Source organism: Alosa alosa, chromosome 22, assembly GCF_017589495.1.
Source record: "Alosa alosa isolate M-15738 ecotype Scorff River chromosome 22, AALO_Geno_1.1, whole genome shotgun sequence".
NCBI classification, from domain to species: domain Eukaryota; kingdom Metazoa; phylum Chordata; class Actinopteri; order Clupeiformes; family Clupeidae; genus Alosa; species Alosa alosa.
Window position 1 is genome coordinate 28,826,933 of NC_063210.1, and position 25,058 is coordinate 28,851,990.

The 25,058-nt window shown below is 41.5% G+C and overlaps 1 protein-coding gene across 2 annotated transcripts; it reads right to left on the reverse strand.

Moving 5' to 3' along the window:
• Positions 1 to 903: 903 nt before the first annotated feature.
• On the reverse strand, positions 904 to 24,521 carry nlk1 (nemo-like kinase, type 1). Of its 2 annotated transcripts, XM_048233271.1 has the most exons (11): positions 22,650 to 24,518; positions 22,146 to 22,275; positions 20,838 to 20,893; positions 20,481 to 20,587; positions 19,539 to 19,624; positions 17,169 to 17,378; positions 15,598 to 15,699; positions 7,238 to 7,324; positions 5,184 to 5,382; positions 4,811 to 4,904; positions 904 to 1,440 (listed from the first exon to the last, which is right to left on the reverse strand). In XM_048233271.1, exons 1-11 carry the CDS (start codon positions 22,958 to 22,960, stop codon positions 1,392 to 1,394), a joined length of 1,431 nt encoding a protein of 476 aa, XP_048089228.1. In that variant the 5' UTR covers positions 22,961 to 24,518; the 3' UTR covers positions 904 to 1,391. The 2 variants fall into 2 exon arrangements, with proteins under 2 accessions (XP_048089228.1, XP_048089229.1); XM_048233272.1 differs by lacking the exon at positions 17,169 to 17,378 and having other exon boundaries at positions 22,650 to 24,521.
• Positions 24,522 to 25,058: the final 537 nt, after the last annotated feature.

A 25,058-nucleotide genomic window follows, 5' to 3' on the forward strand; every position in this document is an offset into this window, starting at 1 on the left:
GACCTCTTAAATCATATTAAATAACGTTATAAACATGAACAAAATGTCAAGAATTATATAAATCCTAAACCACTGCATTAGAAGCCCCCAAAACATTCTTTCTGTTGCTGGATATCACACAACAGTGCAGCTGCTGCCTAACGGCTGCTCCACAGCTCCCTCTGCAGGAGGTAGTGAGTACTGCGCCTCAGGCCTCAGGAAGTCCAGTCTCCCGAGTGTTGGCCCACACAGCTGGGTCCCTCCGCAGCATGGAGTGGACACTGGGAGAAATCACCAACGAGCGGAGACAGCAGCAGCTTCCTGGCCTTGTTTAGCAGCGTCGGCCCAGCTCCAGCCCAGAGCCGGTGTGCCCTCGTGCTCAGCGTGGCCTGCTCTCTGCATGGTCCTCTCCCACGGCACTCCGCGTCGGCCGCCACAACTCTTCGGCGCGGCTCAGGCCGCTCTCCGTCTCCGTGGAGACCAGCAGACAAACACACCAAGTGAAGTCATCACTTAACAGAATACAGTACGTTTGATAATGGTGGGGTGGGGGTGGTGTGTGTGTGTGTGTGTGTGTGTGTGAGAGAGAGACATAGACAGAGAGTCATTGATTGTGTTTCTGAGGTAACTGAGGCAAGTCCACAACCCTAACATAAGATACATAAGGAATGATCCCACGAGGTAGACAAAATTCACACACACACACACACACACACACACACACACACACACACACACACACAAGCTCCAACTGCTAAAACTGAATAGACTAAGTAAATAATAATAATTAAAAAAATGGGTTTTGTATAAAATATACATATTCTTTGTCTCTCCCACTCACCTGCAAAGCTGCAACACACGCATTTTGGCGCACTCTGGCCAAGACACACACACACACGCGCCACACACACACTGCCAGCGCATCCATTACATACACACACATACGTGCATGCGCACGCACACACACACACACATAGGTGTGGGGATATGTGTCAAAGAGATCAAGTGAGAACGAGAGAGTGTGAGAGTGTGTGTGTGTGTGTGTGTGTGTGTGTGTATCTGAAAGTGAGCATGTATGTTCAGATAAGTATTGTGCACAAATCTACATCCTAGCATATCACAAGTTATCACACTTGAGTTTGGTGTGTGTGAGTGAGTGTGATTATGTGTGTGCGTGTGTGTCAGAGTGAGTGAGAGACTAACCGACCGGACATTTCCCATCACACATCTTCAGTTCTGTACATGATAAATAAGCCCACTCGTCTTTTCATAAAACTCCGTCTCCCAGAAGTCAACTCTTCATGTCCCAAAAGTCCAATCTTCAGGCTATGATAAACTCCATTTCCCATTAATCAACTCTCCAGGCTATGCTAAAATCCATCTCCCATAAGTCCACCGGCTTGTGCCGTTCTTCATCTCTCCTCCTTTCTGGACACCTTAGAGGAATGCCACGCAGTAGACCTGAGAGGAGAGAGAGAGAGAGAGAGAGAGAGAGAGAGAGAGAGAGAGAGAGAGAGAGAGAGAGGGGGTGGGGGTTAAAGTCAGACACACACACACCCTTTACGAAGGTCCCAAAGGCAGATCACACACACACACACACACCTTATAAAGGTCTTCAAGACAGAGTTCGTTCTCTCACACACACACACACACATTATGAAGGTCTTGAAGGCAGAGTTTACACACACCTTATGAAGGTGTTGAAGGCAGAGTTCGTTCACACACACACACACCTTATGAAGGTCTTGAAGGCAGAGTACACACACACACACACACACTAGGGCTTTGACTCCGAACTTTGTTATTCGAATATAATTCGATTATTTTAAAAATTAAAGATATTCGAACGAATTTTAGGGATCTCTTAATATTCGAACCTGTAGCCTATGCAGATAATTTCTATAAATGTATTTGGTTGTAAACGTTGTTTTCAATTCAGATTCCAAGGTTTTTTTCACGCCTGGTGAAGTGAAATGGCGAGCTCATTAGCAGGGCTATTATTGGCCATCTGGGCTCCTGTAGGTGAAGTTAGCATCCTGGCTGGTTTGCGCTTAGTGAGCTCACACATAGACATAATAGACACTTTTATTTTAAACTTAACCTTCCTCTGATTTTAAATCACCTCAGTTATCAATTAAAGCAAACAGGGAAAAGAAATGGCAACACAATAATGAAAAACACTCAAATAAATAAATGTGCAGATAAGTCTGAATGAAAAGCAGCACTTGGTGAAGCCTGGAAATATTGTAAACAAACGTTAGCTTAATTTGCTAGTTTATCATAGTCTGGTTAGACTTTTCAGTTTCCCTACGTGTGTTTAAGTTTCAAATGAATACTTTTTCTCCTTGGGACAGGCCCGTTTGAGTCTTGGAAAATACTTTTCCATTTGCATCGGGATTGAGATGATTAGAACTTAGCAGTCAATTTGAATGCAACAGTTTTGAACAAATTAGGTGCAGCGTGCTAATGATGCTAACCCGGTTTAATAGCAATTTAGCCAGTCGTCTTGCACGATTAATGTTTGGATTACATGTGCATGCTGAGGAGGGATGCGCCTGTTGAGAGGGAGAGAGAGTGCACGGGGCAAGGAGAGTCTGTGTTGAGGTAGGCCTACTTCTATCGCCTACTCTGGTAGAGTGTGGCATACTACAATGTAAAATATATTTAGCCTATTTATTTTTGGACAACGTAAGGCAGGAGGTGTGTGTTGCTTTTAATTATGAATGTTCTATCGAACATATTTTTTATTGATATCGATTACATGTCTATTGCGATACATATCGTTATCGTTTTATCACCCAGCCCTATGCTCAATAATAACAATTTTAACACACGCATAAATACTCAGCCTTTCGTGCACGTAGTCTATTGACAGATACACTGCCCTCTGGTGGACAGAACATATAGAAGTTAAGTTTGATACTAATATCGGTCTTACTGAAGACATTTAATGGTTAAAATTTTATTAATACATATTTGAACATATTTGAATATATTCGAATTTTAATATTAATAAACAAACAAACTTCAAATATGATTTTTGGGCAAAAGTCAAAGCCCTAACACACACACACACACACCTTATGAAGGTCTTGAAGGCAGAGTTCACACACACACACTAGAGATGCACCGATATGGAATTTTAGGGCGATAATGATAAGCGATATTTATTGGTTTGTTGTGGCCGACACTGATACGATAACCGATAATATTACTCTCGAAAAAAATTGTGAAAAGTGCTTTGGGGACAGCGTTTAATAAGCATCATTTTATTGCAGTAATGTTACCTACCACCAAATGATGGACACAACTCATAATAGTCCTCAGTGGTACAGCAGTCAACTGAATAGCTGTAGCCCTATGTGTGGCTCCTTTAAGTGAACTCATCATAGTCCTCAATGGTACAGCGGTCAACAAAAGTGTGGCTCCTTTAAGTGACCTGCAAGTGAGCGGCCAGCGACAGTGTATGAATCGTTTCATATCTCTGGAGTAAACGCCCAACGCAGATAAACGGCAAAGCTGGGAAAAGCTATAGCGACCAAATCAGAGTTTAGGAGGGAAACTTATGTTTAGTTTCAACAAATATAATACTAAAATTAGGGCTGTCAATCGATTAAAAAAATTAATCGAATTAATTACATACTCTGTGATTAATTAATCGCATATATCATTTTTGCTGTGAAAGTATTTTAAATATTTAAATTCAAATTAATCATTGAATAATCAGCATTAGTGACATTAAAGTTCAAAAACTCTTTTATTATTATTTTCACTGTTCAAATAATGGCCAAAATAATCTATGATATGACCTAATATGCTGAGGAAATCAATTCAAAAGTGAAAGAAGTTTTTTTTTTTTTTTTCACATACAAGGCATTTCAGGCCACAGATATAACCTAGGGGACACAATGAAAATAAATTAACACTCCCCTGAATGTCTACACTATTTCTTTGCATTGATGTGCGACTTTAGAGTTGACAAACTCCAGTGATATGCAAATTCCTTGATGCAGACATTGCAGAGGGCTTTATTTTAATCAAGAGTTTATTTTTTATCAACATGAGGACGTTTTTTAAAAGTAAATGTTCCAATCAATGATCTAGGCAGCACATTTTCTTCTCTCTCCTTCATTTTACAGTCTGATGGTTACTGACTAGAATGGCTCGGGGTCAAAGGTCACATGGAATCGATTAATCTGCGTTATTTTTTTTAATCAGTTATTTTTTCTCAAATTAATTAATCGAAATTAATCAGTTATTTTGACAGCCCTAACTAAAATACAACTTAGAACTACTTATCTACTCGTCCCACCTAAAGAGTTTGTTTATTTGTTTCCCCGAGTAGCGTGGTAAAGTGCAAACACACCAGCACAAGCTGGCTCTACTGTAGGTAGGCTGAGCTCCGCTCTGCCCTGCTTAGGGTTAAACGGAGGGTCATTCACGAGAGGATTTCAGGATGCACAGACACAACGCAGATACATCTTGTTAGAATGGTAAAATACAACCAAGCTCCAGTAGATCAGTGTAGCCAAACGGGCTTTACATACACTACTTGGGAAATTACACAACACACACACACCTTATGAAGGTCTAGTGTAGCCAAACAGGCTTTACATACGCCTACTTGGGAAATTAGGGCTTTAAAAAAATATTGGCCCAAATTATCGGCAGGAATTCTGTTATCGGAACGATAATAATATTTTCATTTTTTCACTTATCGCCAATAATATATCAGCCGCCAATATATTGTGCATCCCTAACACACACACACTTTATGAAGAAGGTCTTGAAGGCAGAGTTCACACACACACACACACACACACACACACACCTTATGAAGGTCTTGAAGGCGGCGCTCTGGGGGTTGATACACAGTGGAACTCTTTTCCCCTGTTGGTGCTCAGTGATGAAACGATGGATGAGCTCTACAGAGAGAGAAAGAAAGAGAGACAGATTATTAACATGACAAAAAAAATAATATTCCTGTGTGTGTGTGTGTGCTTATCTGTGCATGCTTGTATCTGTGTGTGCATGTGTGTCTGCGCTTTCGTGTGTGTGTGTGTGTGCGTGTGTGTGTGTATCTGAGCGTGCATGCATGTGTGTGTATATATCAGTGTGTGTGTGTGTGTGCATGCGCGCTGTGCAACTTTGTGTGTGTGTGTGTGTGTGTGTATCTGTGTGTGTATCTGTGTGTGTGTACAAACCTTTCCCCTGCCACACTGACAGCATGCTCTCCTCATAGCTGTGGCTGAATGCTCGTGCGGCGGGCGGCTCGAAGTCACGTGTGTAAACTCGGCCACTGGGCAGCGAGTAGCAGCACTGGCACATGCAGGTGTGGTAGCGCAGACGCCCCTCGTCTAGGTAGGGGTGCGACAGAGCGTCACTGCCAGAGATACGCTTCGCCTGGAGAAAACACACACAAACACGTTACACACGCGTACGTTACACACACACACAGAATTGCAATCAAATTTCGAGCCACCCGACAAATTTCTAACAACCTTTATTTTCCATTATTTCCATTCGTATTTTCATATTAGTCACACTTTTTAAAAACCTTTATTTTCCATTAGCATATTAGTCGCACTTTTTAAAAACCTTTATTTTCATTATTGTATTTCAACCTTTATTTTCATTATCGTATTTTTATATAAGTCACACTTTTTCATAGTGCAACAAAATCTTTATAATTAATGTTTTTAAATGTCAGTATGAATTGACATGAAGCCTACATGAAACATAACTGTCTACAGCCGCGAAAAGGCGCTCTAGGCTTGTGGAATGAGATCGAGAGAGAGGGGTGTGTCACCACCAGGAAAATGTATTAAATATTGTAAAAGCACAAGTTCTGCAGTCAGAGATTAGGGCTTGCACTATGCCTAAAACACGCGTGCACACCGTAAATACTCACGTTTTGGCCGGGATTCTATTTATAGCCAGGCCTCAGATTCGAACATAAAGGCCGGCCCTCAAATAACCTACAAGATATGGTAATGATTGCCTACATGAAATAAAACAGGTCTTCTTAATATTTTATATTGTTGGTTGGTTTAATACTGTTGCCAGTGAGAAGTCGTTGTCCTACACTGGGTTTCCAACACGTCGCGGTCAAGCTCTTGCCGCCCCCTTCTGAGCTTGCCAGAGGCTGAAGCAGTAGCCTACTAACCTACATTTAAACAACTCAATTGTTTAGGCCTACTTGGCTACGCAACAAGGTTTCCATTGAATGAAAGCGCCTTGTCTCGCGGGTGGTATTCCCTCTCTTTCAACTACATGACACTTAATAGTGGCATTGCAACAATGTTTACAGAGATACACTGTCAGGTTGGCTGCAAAGATTATGCAGACTGTTATGATTGACACACGCAACCACACACACATTATCGAAATCATACACTGGACGCTTTAGGCTACAGTCTCTCTACATGGGTTTAGTTAATGATCAGGCTACAGTCTTTCTACATGGGTTTAGTTCAGTGTTTCTCAAAGTGTGGGCCGGGGACCACTGGTGGTCCGCAAGCTATCCCAAGTGGTCCGCGAGCAGACGTGCTAAAATATAATATAGATGAGTTGTTTGCAATATTGAACCAACTTGTATGTAAATCCAAACTGTTCTGCAACACTGCCTATGTAAGCTATGCCAATTTAAATCATATGAATCCTCTGACACAATAAGCAAGGTGGTTCAGTGAGTAGGCCTATTGTGTCTATTAGCTAGGTGGTCCGTGAGGTTTTTTTTTACTGGTTAAGTGGTCCTTGGTCTGAAAAAGTTTGAGAAACACTGGTTTAGTTAATGATCGGGCTATAATAAGACCATGTCGGCTATGTTATCTTTGACAACCGGGACACTTTATTAGTGGTTCCAATTAGAGGGAATATTCAAACGTCATTTTTGAGCAATTTTGACAGCCCTACAGATGAAGCTATGAAAACCATGTGCTCCCTAGCAATGTGCTGCCTGGTAACTAATTGTTCATCTATCAGCCATGTTTTGAGATTAAAAATGATCAATAATTATCAATGTCCACAGATATGAATAATTTCATAATTATACATTTATCAGCCATATCGCCAAGCCCACTCACTCACTCACTCACTCACACACACACACACACACACACACACACACACACACCTGCTGTTAGAGGTTAGGGTTAGGTGAGTGTGTCTGTCCTGCAAATATCGTACTTGGATGATGGATGAGACTGCAATGAGGTCTGAGACAGCTGGGTAGGTGTGTGTGTGTGTGTTTACTCACCGGGTCAAAAACAAGCATTCGGCACAGCAGGTGAACGGCCTCATGGGTAGCAGCATCCGACAGCATATACAGCACTGAGAGAGAGGGCTACAGAGAGAGAGAGAGGAGGGGAGAGAGAGAGAGAGAGAGGGACATAGAGAGAGAGAGAGAGAGAGAGAGAGAGAGAGAGAGAGAGAGAGAGAGAGGACATATACAGCATTGAGAGAGAGAGAGAGAGAGAGACATATACAGCATTGAGAGAGAGAGAGAGAGAGAGAGATACAGAGAGAGAGAGAGAGAGAGAGAGAGAGAGAGAGAGAGAGAGAGAGAGAGAGAGAGAGAGAGAGAGAGAGAGGAGAGAGAGAGAGAGAGAGAGAGAGACATATACAGCATTGAGAGAGAGAGAGAGAGAGAGAGAGAGAGAGACATATACAGCATTGAGAGAGAGAGAGAGAGAGAGAGAGACAAATACAGCATTGAGAGAGAGAGAGAGAGAGAGACAAATACAGCATTGAGAGAGAGAGTTGCCATGGTTACAGAACTAATTGGCAACAAAATAATGAGCTCTTAACTCAGATACAGAGCTTTTTTTGTGATTTTGCATAATATGTTAAATTGATTACTGGATGATGAAAATCCGTATTTCTGAGTGCCAGAGGACAATTATACTCTAAAAGAAACGAGATTTCTACGCCCTGTATAGACGAAGTACGGTCAAGAAGTAGATCGTAAGACCAAGAAAATACCGTTACTGTACTTAGCCGCCGCTAACATCAACAAAGCTAAAAGAGCTAGAAGCTAACATCAATAAAGCGGACAAAACGGCAAAACTGGACTGACCCTGTGGACATCGCCAGTGCATAGGACTTTCATCTGTCAGTAACAGGCAAGATATCTCCGACCCTCGTGGTTATCCCCTGAAGTGTCTTGTAAAGTTTCCGTGACTTAATAGAGCAGTAGGCCTACTTGACGCTGCTAGTATGACTCTGAACGATACAAATGTAGCGGCAGCTGTAACGTTCACTGCTCTCCGCACGTCGGAGCAAGACTTTGATTTCCAGTACCCTGGAGAGCTCAGCAACAAAGCCAAGAGAGCATTCAAACTAAAAGTCCTAAGAGATAATCCGGAAACTTTGAAAGCTGACTTTGCCATGGTGGGTAATAACAAGACCATAACGAACTTTTTATTCTTTACCCACAGTCCTAAGGCTTGGCACGCAGCTGTATGCCAGTCCTATAAATACATAAAAAAGAATGGAATAAGCAAAGGTCGGCAAGTCACTGTACATGAAGATGATGAATTGAACAGTCCTTATCTAACAATTAATATTTACCACAATGGCACTGTGATGGTGCAAGGCTCAGAAAACAGCCTAGACAATTTCTATCAAAGCTTCCAATCTCTAAGAGTTCTTGCAAATAAGAAACATGATGAAAATTATTCTGAGACCCTAAGTAAAAGAACATCACCCATCAGATCTGTAGTTGACACCCTCTCTCCAAGAAATGAACATGTCTCACCCAAGGTAGCCATCAACCTCAACTCCATAAAGACAACATCCACGCTTGAGCGTGAATTTGTGGAGTTTAAGGACAAGATGCTCTCTGGTCTTCAGCTACAGTCTTGTACATCTCAACCAAGAGATGAGTTGTGGACCATGGTTAGACAACAAAGAGATGAGATAAGAGAGTTACACGCATTTGCCCTTTAGGGAATTAAAGGAAGATAACCAAGGCCACACGCATGGAAACCACGAGAAATCTGAAAGTGTTCCAGCACTCTTAACAACTGAGCGCCATAGATGCTCTTGGAGTGAGTTACATGACCTGAAGAAGAACTTGACTGACATGCAGGCCCCCTCTAATCCTTCCACACCAGCATCTACAAAACCACCATCAACTGCCACTGCAACTGAGAGGGAAAAGCAGAAATCTTGCATCCCCCAAATGGTTGTACAGAAAGATAACCCACCTCATGAAACTAAAGAACCTGATCCTGAAATTGTGCTTTTATGTGATTCGAATGGGAAATTCATCAACATGAAACGCCTTTTTCCATCATCAAAAACTGTAAAAATTAAAACTCCACGGACATCATCTGCCTTGGAAAACATCCAGAAAATTAAAGGAATGAGTCTTGAACATCTGATAATCCACACGGGGACCAATGACTTTATCTCCAGTGTGTCCACTGGCCCCAGACTGGCAACAGGTGCGCAAACCAATAACTTTATAAAACCCAGCTATGCCTCAGTACTAACTAGACCTTCAGTCCAAGACCTGAGTGCCCAAGAATTTCAAATTAGAGAACTTGTTACTCTGTTGTACAACAAATTACTTTGCTAAAATACTTACCATAGATGTAGGGACTAGGTACATGTTTATGTATGTCTTTTGTTATATGTGTTTGTTTGTGTATGTATGTCTATATATGTGTATGTGTGTGCGTGTGTGTATCAGTAGTCAATTTTGTCTTATCTATATGACTTACCTGTGTGTCATGTGTGTCCTTCTGTCCTTAGAAAATATGTGGGCCAATACATAGCCTACGTGTATTTGTGTGTGTGTCTTTGTGTACGTATATGTGTGCGTGCGTGTGCGTGTGTGTATGTGTGTGTGTGTGTGTATGAATGTGTGTACTGTCTGTCTCATTACTTACTAATGTAGATGTTTGTCAGTACATCTTACTACATAGGTATGTGTGGTGTCAGTTTGTGTCTAGTTAAGGTCTATCTGTCTGTCTGTGCGATTTGTTATTTTATGTATGTGGTATCCATATGTGTAAGGATTCTTGTTTGTGTTTCTGTGGATCTCGTTATGTATGGTATCTGTATGTGTCTTGTACCGTTTGTATGTGTGTGTGTGTGTGTGTGTGTGTGTGTGTGTGTGTATGTATGTATGTATGTATGTATGTATCTCCCTATGCCTCTATGTTACATAACATATGTCTTCATGAACAAGAGCACATAACTCCTTTTAAGTGAGAATAGTAGCCTGATTATTTACTGTAAGACATATGACATGTATTTATCTATTATATATATGTATGTGTATGTATATGTATATGTATGTGTATATATATATGTGTATGTATATGTATATATGTCTTTATATATATGTGTATATCCTCTTATATTATTATACACTATTAACATTATTTCATTTTACTTTATTTATTTTTATTTTTTTTTAATTTTTATTTTATTTTATTTCATTTTACTTATTGAAGCACCAAACAGCTTAGATATTACCTCACCCTCAATTGGGGTGTCATCTACAGTACATTGATTAATTCCGACATTTTATTGCAATTTCACAAAATAGCTCTTCTTTCTTCACCATAGCTTCTTTTAAAATAAGCACCTGGAATATCCAGGGACTATATTCTTCTATATTTGGTTATAAAACAACCAATCTTGATTTTGTAAATAGTATTAGAAATTTAGACCTTATTATCCTTTTGGAGACTTGAGAGATAAATCTGATCATTGCCCGTGATAATTATAAAGAACTTTTAGTACCCTCTCTTAAAGAAATCCATATAAAGAATGGAAGAAATTCAGGGGTATCATAGTTTGGTACAAAACTGAATATGACAACAAGATAATTCCCATTAAAAAGGTAAAAACCCATTTATGGTTAAAAAATCCAAAAAGAAGTTTTAAATTTGAACCAAGATCTTTATCTCTGTGCAGTTTATATTCCACCTTCAACCTCCCAATATTTCGATGCTAACCTTTTTGAGGAGCTTGAAAAAGAAATAAGTTATTTCCAATCCATAGCCCAAGTACTAATATGTGGCGACCTCAATGCCAGAACAGGCAAAGAAATTGATTATATTCCCATAGATGGAGATGACCATATATTCGGTAATAGAACCCTATATTCACAGGTAATCCAAACACCGAGAAAGAGTTTTGACAGCACAGTAAATGCCAGCGGAACTAAATTGCTACGTATGTGCAGAAGTCTTGGTGTTTACATTGTAAATGGGAGATTTAGAGGAGATTCTTTTGGAGGATTTACATTCTCTTCTTCCCTCGGTTGCTCTGTGGTTGACTATTTCATCACTGATCTTGATCCAGAACACATAACTGCTTTTATGATAATGCCACAACTACCTATTTCTGACCACTGCCAGTTAATACTACACCTGCAACTGTCAGATATTAAATTTAAATCACAAAATGTTGAACCTAAATTATTCTCACTTCCAAAAACTTTTAAATGGACAGACAAAAATGTGTCAACATATGAAGCAGTCATCAATAACAATGAACAAATTATTGATAATTTCATTATGACCAAATACCAACCAAATGCTGAGAACGTAAATATGGCCTGTAACCACCTAAACAATATATTAATACATTTAGCAAAAACAGCTAATGTAAAACAAATCTCTAGAATGAAAGGAAATAGAACAAAATTCAAAGAGGATTGGTTTGATAAAGACTGCAATGCAGCAAGGATAAAGTTAAGAGAGTTATCCAATATTAAACATCGAAACCCAAACGATACTGACAGCAGAACAAGATATCATCTTGAATTAAAAAATGATAAAAAAAATGATACAAAACAAAAAATCATCTTACATGTCCAAAGAACTAGACAAAATCGATCGGTCAATTAATCAAAACACATTCTGGTCAAATTGGAAAAAGCTGACAGGTGCTGGCAAGTCTGAATCTCCAATTAGAAACAGCCAGATATGGATGAACCATTTTAAAAATCTTTACCAGAACCCAGAAAGCATGGAACTTGAACCAGGACAACTCACAATAATAAAGAAACAAAAGTGTTTGGAAGAAACAATCAAAGATTACCAAAATCCCTTAGACATGCCCATCACAGTATTTGAATTAAAAGACAAACTTAAAAAACTTAAACCTAGAAAAGCTTCCGGTATTGACCGTATCTCCACTGAGATGCTAAAATATAGCAACTCAAAACTCAAAGAAGCCATAACTAAATTGTTTAACCTAGTTCTCAACAGTGGAGTCTTCCCCTCAATTTGGAATAAAGGCCTTATTACCCCTATATTCAAATCTGGTGATAAATTAAATCCAAACAATTACCGAGGCATTTGCATCACAAGTAACTTAGGAAAGTTATTTTGCAGCATCATTAATAAAAGAATTCTAACATTCCTTGACGACCACAAAATTCTGAACAATAGTCAAATTGGTTTTCTACCAAATCATCGAACTTCCGACCACATATACACACTCCAGACATTAGTAAATAAACATGTCCATAACTCCAAAAAAGAAAAAATCTTTGCATGCTTTGTAGATTTCCAAAAAGCCTTTGATAACATCTGGCATAAAGGTCTATTCTTGAAAATGTTAGAAGCTGGAATTGGAGGGAAAACATATGATTTGATAAAAACAATGTATGCAAATAATATAAATAGTGTTCGGTTAGGAAATAAAAGAACAGAGTTCTTTAAACAAGAACGTGGAGTAAGACAAGGCTGTAGCTTAAGCCCAACATTATTCAATTTATATATTAACGAACTTGCCACACTGTTAGAGAAATCAGCTGCTCCTGGGCTGACTCTCCATGACAAGGATGTGAAATTTCTCATGTTCGCCGATGACCTGGTTTTACTTTCACCAACAGCAGACGGGTTGAGACAAAATTTAGACATTTTAAATCAATACTGCCAAACATGGTCCTTAAAAGTAAATTTAAATAAAACCAAAATAATGATATTCCAAAAGAGAGCACGAACAACAAAGAATAAATTCCTATTCACATTAGGCCCTGATATTTTAGAACACACAACCAACTACACATATTTAGGTCTAGTCATAAATGCATCTGGCAGTTTTATTCCAGGATTGCAAGCATTAAAAAATAAAGCCCGAAGAGCATTCTATTCAGTGTATAAAACAATTAACAAATATCAACCTCCCATCAACATTTGGTTAAAAATAATTGATGCCGTTATTACTCCAATCCTACTCTATGGCTCAGAAATTTGGGGTCCACCATTACTTCTTTTAAAAAACCATGGGACCAGACTGAAATTGAAAAACTCCACACAGAAATATGTAAATCTATTCTGCATGTTCATAGAAGTACTTCAAATAATGCCTGCAGAGCAGAGTTAGGTAAGCTTCCCTTGTCCCTGGCCATCACCAAAAGAGTTTTGAAATATTGGATACACTTAAAAATGCAAACACTATTAGTTACCATCACAAAGCACTACTGACTAACATATCAGACCCACAAAATGATAAACTTGCACAGTTAATCATAAATAAATATAACATTGCTGATATAAAACCTAACCGATCTGAATGAAACCCACAAATTCATGAAGGCAACCTACATTACGAATGGCAAAATGAAATTCACTCTAAAAAAAACTGGGCAGCTACTGTCAATTAAACAGAGAATACAAACTAGCAAATTATCTAGTAATACTGAAACAACCTCAAAAAACGTGTCTTACAAAATACAGATTGGGTGACCATAAACTCCAAATAGAAATAGGACGCCATAAAAATCATGGCAAAGAAAAACATCAACGCCTATGCAAGTACTGTGACACAATGGAGGTTGAAGATGAAATACATTTTCTGCATAGGTGTCCCATTTATCCATTACTGAGAAACGACTTCTATGTAAGATTTAGCAGACACAATAAACAATTTATGTCACTAGATGCTAGTTCCAAAATGAAAATCGTCTTAGGAGAAGACACACAGACAATTGAGCTAGCAGCTCAGTTTGTGTATATGTGCCACAAATTAAGGTTAGAAAGCACATACGCAAGAACAGATTCTCTCACCTCTCCACCACCTTAAATCGTATTCAATCCCATCTCATCTAGAACTATCATTTCTAATCTTTTTTTTTATTATTATTATTATTATTATTATTTAATTTCTTATAATTTATTTTATGAATTTATTTTATTATTATTTTATTTATATTTATTTACTTATTTATTTGTTTATTCTTACTTATTTTCATGCTCTTTGTTTCCTCACTAACTTACTTATGATTTGTATGCTTTGACAACACAAGTGCTCTTGTCATGTCAATAAAGCTTTTTTTGAATTTGAATTTGAATTTGAGAGAGAGAGAGAGAGAGAGAGAAGACATATACAGCATTGAGAGAGAGGGAGGGAGAGAGAGAGAGAGAGGGCTACAGAGAGAGAGAGAGAGAGAGAGAGGACATATACAGCATTGAGAGAGAGAGAGAGAGAGAGAGGACATATACAGCATTGAGAGAGAGAGAGAGAGGGCTACAGAGAGAGAGAGAGGACATATACAGCATTGAGAGAGAGGGAGGGAGAGAGAGAGAGAGAGAGAGAGAGAGAGAGAGAGAGAGAGAGAGAGAGAGAGAGAGAGAGAGGACATATACAGCATTGAGAGAGGGAGGGAGAGAGAGAGAGGGCTACAGAGAGAGAGAGAGGACATATACAGCATTGAGAGAGAGGGAGGAGGGGAGAGAGAGAGAGGACATATACAGCATTGAGAGAGGGAGGGAGAGAGAGAGAGGGGACATATACAGCATTGTGAGAGAGAGAGAGGACATATACAGCATTGAGAGAGAGAGGGAGAGAAAGAGAGAGGGCTACAGAGAGAGAGACAAAATATACAGCACTGAGAGAGTGTGAGTTACTGTTTTGTGAGCTGTGAGGTGTGTGTGGGTTACTGGGTTGTGAGCTGTGAGGTGTGTGTGAGTTACTGGTTTGTGAGCTGTGAGGTGTGTGTGGGTTACTGGTTTGTGAGGTGTATGTGTGTATATGCATGTGAGTGTGTGTATGTATGTACACTACCAGTCAAAAGTTTGGGGTCACTTAGAAATGTCCATTCCACTCCATCATAGACAGAATACCAGCTGAGATCAGGTGCACTGTTTTTTTACTCAGGGCAGCAGTTTTCAGGTTACATTTTGTGCTTAAATAATTACAAAAGGGTTCTCCAATGTTTTCTCAGTTAGCCTTTTAAAATGATATCAGATTAGTAAACAGAATATGCCTTTGGAACATTGGATGAATGGTTGTGTTATTAATCTTATAATAAGATCAAAAAAACTATTTGGTATTGTTTTTAGTACCTTCAACCTTGACAGGGGCGGACATCCCCAGCTACCCCTTCTTTTCCTGCTTTTTTCTGCTCTTTTGCACTTCTGGTTAGACGCAAACTGCATTTCATTGGCTTTGTACTTGTACTCCGAACAATGACTGTAAAGTTGAATCTAATCTATCTATAACGGAGTGGAATGGACATTTCTAAGTGTCTCCAAACTTGTGTGTGTATACCGGTTTATGAGGTCCTCTCAGGGTGTGTGTGTGTGTGTGTGTACCGGTTTGTGAGGTCCTCTCAGGATGTGTGTGTGTGTGTGTGTGTGTGTGTACCGGTTTGTGAGGTCCTCTCAGGATGTGAGCCCTGGCTCCCTCACAGGCTGTTGCCATGGCAGAAAGGGGCGGAGTCCCCAGCAGGTCAGTGATGAGGTCCAACTGTGTTGAGAAATAAACACACACAAACGCACACACAAACACAAACACACGCTTATTTTTAAAGAGGGATGGAAGCTGGACACATGAAGGACATCTCTTCCACCCCAGTGCCCCCAGCGCTTGGACCCCAGTGTTGCCAAGGCCGTGCCAGAGCTTGGACCCCAGTGTTGCCAGGGCCGTGCCAGTGCTTGGACCCCAGTGTTGCCAATTTAAAAACTTTGTCGCTGGATTTAGTGACTTTTGGCCATTCCTAGCGACAGAAAATTTCATCTAGCAACTAGCGACAAATTTGGTGACTTCTCGCAATGATGCCAAACTCTGTTTCGATTGATTATACAAGTCATGGCTGGCCTATGTAGTATTAGCCCATGTTATTACACAGAAGAACATTGAACAAAGTAAAGTAGGCAACAACTTCATGCACAAGCAAAGCAGATAGTTCAAAATCGAACATACAAGTTAGAAAAACCTATAGCATTCGTTTAGGGTATGTAGCTAAATATAGCATTCGTTTAGGGTATGTAGTCTCAATGTTGTCAAGTTAGAAAAACCTATAGCATTCGTTTAGGGTATGTAGCTAACTATAGCATTCGTTTAGGGTATGTAGCTAAATATAGCATTTGTTTAGGGTACGTAGTCTCAATGTTGTCATGTTAGAAAAACCTATAGCATTCGTTTAGGGTATGTAGCTAACTATAGCATTCGGCATAGGGTATGTAACTAACTATAGCATTCGTTTAGGGTATGTAGCCTCAAACCTATAGCATTCGTTTAGGGTATGTAGCTAACTATAGCATTCGTTTAGGGTATGTAGCTAAATATAGCATTTGTTTAGGGTATGTAGCTAAATATAGCATTTGTTTAGGGTATGTAGTCTCAATGTTGTCAAGTTAGAAAAACCTATAGCATTCGTTTAGGGTATGTAGCTAACTATAGCATTCGTTTAGGGTATGTAGCTAACGTTAGCATTCATTTAGGGTATGTAGCTAACTATAGCATTCGGCATAGGGTATGTAGCTAACTATAGCATTCGTTTAGGGTATGTAGCCTCAAACCTATAGCATTCGTTTAGGGTATGTAGCTAACTATAGCATTCGTTTAGGGTATGTAGCTAACTATAGCATTCGGCATAGGGTATGTAGCTAACTATAGCATTCGGCATAGGGTATGTAGCTAACTATAGCATTCGTTTAGGATATGTAGCCTCAAACCTATAGCATTCGTTTAGTGTATGTAGCTGTGGAAATGACTGCTCTTCAGCCACCTGATGCTCACTCTGGTGTAGGCTGTGACAAGATAGTATACAGAAGTGTAAAGTGAAGTATATTAAATCAAATATATTGAAATTAGTAAGAGTAGGAGAAAAGCAAACAGGTGTAAAGTGTGTGTGTGTGTGTGGGGTTGACTAGCGTGTTGGCGTCATTGATATGCAAAATAGCATCATCTAGCGCACGCACGCGTGTGTGTACCTGTTGAATGGGACTCTGTGCCTGAAATAAGATGCGTCTCCCCAGCAGCTCAGCGAAGATGCAGCCCACAGACCAGACGTCGATGGCGGGACCGTAGTGCCGACTACCCATGAGCACCTCTGGGGCCCGGTAGTACTGCGTCACCACCTCCTGCGTCATGTGCCGTGAAGGGTCCGGCTCCTCCACACGGGCCAAGCCAAAGTCACAGATCTACACGCGCACACACACGCATAAAATTACTATGTTAATTATGTTATTATTATTATTATTATCATGATGCTCACTAGGGCAATGTGTCCACTGCAAAGCAGCACTGGTGTACCACAACAACGTCAATGATCATTCAACATCTGAGCCGAAAGCATCCAGTTGTAGCCGACACATAACAATGTTAGGGATGCACGATATATCGGCGGCCGATATATTATTAGCCGATAAGTGAAAAAATGAAAATATTATTATCGGTCCGATAATAGAATTCTGGCCGATAATTTGCGCTGATATTTTTTAAAGTCCTAATATAGGCCTACGTAAGGTCCGTCTGGCTACACTGAGCTAGCCTACTTGAGCTTGTGTGCGCTGTTGAACAAACATTAAACAGAGTGTGTTGTGAGCACGACTACCCCCAATTAAAGGGGGGAATGTATAACCTCACAGGTTGATTAGACGAGGGAATGTAGAACCTCACTGGTTGATTAGACGGGGGAATGTAGAACCTCACAGGTTGATTAGACGGGGGAATGTAGAACCTCACAGTTTGATTAGACGGGGGAATGTAGAACCTCACAGGTTGATTAGACGGGGGAATGTATAACTAGATGGGGGAATGTAGAACCTCACAGGTTGATTAGACGAGGGAATGTAGAACCTCACAGGTTGATTAGACGAGGGAATGTAGAACCTCACTGGTTGATTAGACGGGGGAATGTAGAACCTCACTGGTTGATAAGACGGTATTTGTAGCGGCTGCCGCCTAATGTTGTGAGTCGATATGATGTTAAGTTGTGGAAACTGACCAATACACCAAAAAACCTCATCACATACACACGCGCATGCACGGTGTTAGGCTAGGCTACCTCATCAAATAGGCCTACCCCAGACATAATTATTAGTCCTTATATAAATCCTAATCCTAAAATAACTGCATTACTTCAAGTGTCAAAGCTGCAGTTTGAGGAAATATTTGCAAAAAACTGCATTGTACTGCATAACAGCCTACTGTACTTAGTATTTTGTAAGGGAGGTTACGGGTATTTGGTAGTAATGGTAAATGCTGCAGATGCACAAATCTACATAAAACAGAAATATTAATTTACTTTGAAGTGACTAGAGCTAGTGTACAGCATATCAATAAACTGCACTTAATAACACAACATTCTTTTTGTGCTTCTTTCCTTGATTAATCAATAAAATAATCAGTAGAATACTCCGTTCCAAAAATAATCGACAGCCTGCAGCCTACATACTACACACACACCACACACAATCAAACATGTACACACACCACACACACAATCAAACATGTACACACACCACACACACAATCAAACATGCTTTTTTGCATTACACACACCGCTGCACAACACTAGGGGTGTCACAATTTCGATTTTATATTACATCTCAATCTCGAACTTCAAACTCAAAAGTAGAATCGATGATGCAACCACACCCCCAATGTCCGTCAGCATGTATGCCAAGGCGCACAAGCGCCTGCGCGTATTATGAACTACTAGCGTCAACACCTCCTCTAATTTTAGGCTGCAGCCAGTTAAAATATGCACATCAACCTACCGAAATCAAAGCCCTTCTTGCTACTTTGAAATCACCGGTGTGGAAGTATTTTGTCGTTCATTCACGTCAATTAACACTAACTTAGCTTACTCAACTTAGCAAGTGAAAAGATGATCTAGTTACAGTCCAAATTTACTTTAAGGCATAAAATGCACATTGATAAGTTCATAATCCATGAACACTAACCTTGGGTCTCTTCGGAGTGTGCTGAAACAATCAAATTATCATTCTGTGTTATCATTCTATGTCATTTCCCTATGTTCACGTCTCTGTTTAATGTTTGTTCTGTGTACCTTACAACCTCGCGGTTGGAGCGGTTTCAAAATAAAAGCCCCCCCGAAACAGAAAAGGCAAAAAAAGTAAATAACATATAAGGAATGCATTAATAGTAAAAAAGATCGAAAATCGAATCGAATCGTGGATTTGGAGAATCGAATCGAGGATTTGGAGAATCGTGACACCCCTACACAACACACACACAATCACACAATTAAACTTACACACACACAATCAAACATATACACACACCACACACACACAGCACACAGCACACACACACACACACACACAAGTATGTACCTTGAGCAGGCAGTTGCTGTTGACTAGCAGGTTTCCTGGTTTGATGTCTCTGTGTAGAATCCCTGCAGAGTGCAGATACTTCAGCCCTTAGGAAGACACAGAAAGATTACACACACACACACACACCTCTGAGTATCTGGTAGAGGAACACACACACACCTCTGAGTATCTGGTAAAGGAACACACACACACACCTCTGAGTATCTGGTAAAGGAACAGACACACACACCTCTGAGTATCTGGTAAAGGAACACACACACACACACACACACACCTCTGAGTATCTGGTAAAGGAACAGACACACACACCTCTGAGTATCTGGTAAAGGAACACACACACACACACCTCTGAGTATCTGGTAGAGGAACACACACACACCTCTGAGTATCTGGTAAAGGAACACACACACACACACCTCTGAGTATCTGGTAAAGGAACACACACACACACACACCTCTGAGTATCTGGTAAAGAAACACACACACACACACACACACCTGAGTATCTGGTAAAGGAACACACACACACACACCTGAGTATCTGGTAAACACACACACACACACCTCTGAGTATCTGGTAAAGGAACACACACACACACACACACCTGAGTATCTGGTAGAGGAACACACACACACACACACCTCTGAGTATCTGGTAAAGGAACACACACACCTCTGAGTATCTGGTAAAGGAACACACACACACACCTCTGAGTATCTGGTAAAGGAACACACACACACACACCTCTGAGTATCTGGTAAAGGAACACACACACACACCTGAGTATCTGGTAAAGGAACACACACACACACCTGAGTATCTGGTAGAGGAACACAGGAACACACACACACCTCTGAGTATCTGGTAGAGGAACACGAACACACACACACACTAACCTCTGAGTATCTGGTAGAGGAACACGAACACACACACACACTAACCTCTGAGTATCTGGTAGAGGAACACCTTGATGTGGTCAGTAGTGAGGGCCTGTGGTGACACGATCACCTTATGAAGGTCACTCTGCATCAGCTCAGTGATGACATATCTCACCCCACAGAGTTAAAGGGAAAAAAACACACACACACACACACACACAGGACTTGGGTGAAGGACACACACACAGGACTTGGGTGAAGGACACACACACACAGGACTTGGGTGAAGGACACACACACACAGGACTTGGGTGAAGGACACACACACACAGGACTTGGGTGAAGGATACACACACACACACAGGACTTGGGTGAAGGACACACACACACACACACACACAGGACTTGGGTGAAGGATACATTTCTTCAAAGCAGTCGATCTGTGGAGGCTGGAGGATGTCCAGCGCTGACAACACCTGCAACATCACCATGGTTACCATTATCATCATCATCAAGTCAGGTTTATTTACACTACCAGTCAAAAGTTTGTTTTGTGAGCTGTGAGCTGTGTGTGGGTTACTGGTTTGTGAGGTGTGTGTGGGTTACTGGTTTGTGAGGTGTGTGTGGGTTACTGGTTTGTGAGCTGTGAGCTGTATGTGTGTATATGCATGTGAGTGTGTGTATGTATGTACACTACCGGTCAAAAGTTTGGGGTCACTTACAAATGTCCATTCCACTCCATCATAGACAGAATACCAGCTGAGATCAGGTGCACTGTTTTTTTACTCAGGCCAGCAGTTTTCAGATGACATTAAGTAAGTATAAGTATGTATACTCTTTTGATCCCGTGTATAAGTATGTATACTCTTTTGATCCCGTGTATAAGTATGTATACTCTTTTGATCCCGTGTATAAGTATGTATACTCTTTTGATCCCGTGTATAAGTATGTATACTCTTTTGATCCCGTGAGGGAAATTTGGTCTCTGCATTTATCCCAATCCGTGAGGGGTCAGGTGTCTTGCTCAAGGGCACTTCAGCCGTTCCTACTGGTCGGGGTTCGAACCGGCTACCATCCGGTTACAAGTCCGAAGCGCTAACCAGTAGGCCACGCCTACCCCCAATTAGATGGGGGAATGTAGAACCTCACTGGTTGATTAGACGGGGGAATGTAGAACCTCACAGTTTGATTAGACGGGGGAATGTAGAACCTCACAGGTTGATTAGACGAGGGAATGTAGAACCTCACAGGTTGATTAGACGGGGGAATGTAGAACCTCACTGGTTGATTAGACGGGGGAATGTAGAACCTCACAGTTTGATTAGACGGGGGAATGTAGAACTAGATGGGGAATGTAGAACCTCACAGGTTGATTAGACGGGGGAATGTAGAACCTCACAGGTTGATTAGACGGGGGAATGTAGAACCTTACTGGTGTGCACTGGTGTGCTCATTTGTGTATTACATCACAATCACATGTCATCACAATCACAGGACATCACAATCACATGTTCATTTAGCATTATTTTATCCAAAGCAACTTATAATCAGTGTGTGTGTGTGTGTGTGTGTGTATGAAGTCATATAGAATATGTGCTCATGTATGAGTGCATACAGTGTGTGTGTGTGTGTGTGTGTATTCTGTAGTCCTCTTCGCTAAAAGCAGGCACATAACCTATCTCCTGATCCCATCCCAATCTTTCACACACACACAAACACACTTCTTACATTGTCATGTTTGAAGAAGCAGAGCATGCGCAGCTCCCTGAAGACGCGCTTGCAGGACACCAGGTTCTGGAAGACATTCGGCATCTTCTTTAACGCCACTTTACGCCCATCTCGAGGGTCCGTCACGGACCTGTGGACACACACACACACCATCAGACGCAGAAACAACTTTGGTCTGTCTTACACCCCATCACACACAGCCTCCCCTCTCCGACAGACTCACACTCTCACATCGGGCCCATCGGCATGATCCTCCACAGCTTAAACTCACCACCTCCACACACACACACACACACACACACACACACACACAGAGGCGTCAGACTGGGGGTAAAACCACTAGTGCTTATAGGGGCCCAAGGGGAGAGAGGGCCCTAGAAAAGTCTGAAATATATTTTATTCTAATAAAAGGAGGAACATGTTGAGGAACATGGGGGCCCATCAGGACTGCCTATGGGGGGGCCCAGGATCTTGTGCTACGCCCCTGCACACACACACACTCACCAGACCACGCCGAAGGCCCCGTAGCCGATGGGTCGGTCGGGCTCCATCTCGGCAGCACTGGGCACCTCGCTGGCGGGGTTGCTGTGCGGCTGGGGGACGGCGGCTCCTCCCCCGGTGCTGCCGATGAGGGAAGCCGGGTGTCGGGGCGTGCCGGCGGGGGCAATAGGGCCGCTGGTGGTGGTGGAGGCGGACTGGCCTGTCGATGTGGTACCGGGCGCGGAGGTGCTGACGCAGAAGTATTTGTGGCCTATCTCCGATCCGGGGAACAAGTTACCGCACACCGCCTGCCGGCCCGTGCCATGGAATGCCATTCCCCGGCTGATCTCGTCGGGGCCGCTCGTGGGACTCGGTTAGACTCAGAAAAGACCTCCCATCAATATTATCAGCGCTCGATCCAGAGTTATTTAGGCCTTTTAGAAAGTGACACGCAGTGTAAACATGAGTCGACGCCTTCTACTGCACGCCGGCGCCCGGTGGAAGATGACAAGTCAAATGTCTGGCTTCATCCAGAAGGAGCAGAGAGGTACGGAGGAGCCATCAACAAGTCTAAAGTCGCCGGTAACGTTTACGCCACTTCACCGGCAGAAACTAACAGTGGCCTCCGGTAGGGCTAATGTGGAGATAGTTCGTCTCAAACCACTTCCTAAATGTAAAGGGCATCAGGCTGAAGAGGAGAATGACCCAGTTCGCAGCACGGCACTGTGACTAACGTTAATTTCACCCGTCATGGCATCCAATCAACCATCAACACAAGCTACTCTGGGATCAGTTCACGCTAGCATTAACCCTTACTGAGTGAGATTAGTCTCAGGAATTTAGCAAGCAAATCTAGGTTGGAAAGACGATACCAACCTGGAAAAATGTCGACCACAACAGCACGTATCTGATGTGAAGAAATCCTTAACGTTAGCGGACACATTAGCCGGCTAGCTTCCCGAGCCCTTTACGACTGGCAACTAAAATCTTTGTCTGACCGTTCCAGTGGTATTTCATAAACATTGGATAGTCTTGCGTTCAATTGCAAACGCTCTGGGTAGCTATTCCATAAACAAACAACAAATTGTGTAAACTTAAATGCAGTGCACGTCTATGATGAAGTTACATTAGCTCTTTTCGAAATACTGGTCAAAGAAATGGAGAAAATGACTTAGCGTTAGCTTCCCAACTGCTGCACTGCCTACTAATGTGTACCGGCTAAGTGACCTGTATTCCCAGCTTCATACATAGCGCTGCCCGGACGCACTAACGCACACGACCACAGATCCAATGTTCCCTTAAAAAAGTCGGAAACACATGCGATGAAAGCAAAGTCCGTTAAAAAAAAACAGAACACGATGGCGAGCTAGCTGCACAGGCTAACCTGGTGCATAAAGTTGGCTAGCTTTAACGCTAGCTCGCTGGCTACCTTGCCACTAATTTCATAGCTAGCTCGCCTTGTTAACGATATGAAAGCCGAATAAAAAGTGCACTTGATGAAAACTTAAGTCGTGCTGTTATTCCATTGTGTTCCTCGTGTTTCTTCAACTGCCGTTTCCTAGACTGTTTCCCCCTCTCCCGAAATCAGCTGGTGAAATCACCGAGTGCAGCAACGCTAGGAGGGGGAGGGGGATGGAGGAGAGTCGAGCTGCAGGAGCGGGGGGAGGGGAGAGCTCAAGCGCCGGTGTAAACAATGCCATGAACGGGCTCTTAACACTTCACATGCAAGTGCGACTTCCAGGAATCATACCAGATTAATTTAAAACAGTCTTTAAGCTTTCTGGGTCTCCCTGGCTCTTGCTCCATTAACAAACACATTTACCTTTACCTTTGTGTTAAAGGGGAACTTGGCACTTGGAACTTGGCAACTATTTCAACGTAATAAACCCGTTTAGAAATCATTTGGATGGTTAAATGACCTGTTCCGGTGAAAATGGTGACTTTCCCCGCTGCGCCTAGCGTCCTCAGGCGAAAAACCAACCTTGCAACATTGAGACTACCGTCCCGGAAAGAGAAGTGAGAAACAAGAAACTAGTTTTAAATCGTGTTTCTTACCTTGTAACATCCACATAGTTCTGCCAAACTTATGCTAACCGTTCGCTAGCTTGTAAACAAATCCATGTGCTTTATCGTTACCTTTTCCCACAGTTTGAAATAGCATAATGCACAATTTCTCCAGCAGAGGGGGAAATCCTGCCAAGTTTCCCTTTAAAGCAATGTGTTCAAATGTAGCATAAAAAAGACACGGCAAGAAGAATGGGCAAAAAGTTCATATTATTGGATAGAGAAACTTAGCTGTGCTGTTAGACCTCTGTTTTTAGACCTGAGTTGTGCTGTGTGAAAATTAAGATTCTAACCTAAGTTCTGTCTAAAACTGATCATCTGAAGTGCTGAATCTTGTTCTTCAGTCTATATCACCACCAAATGTGACCT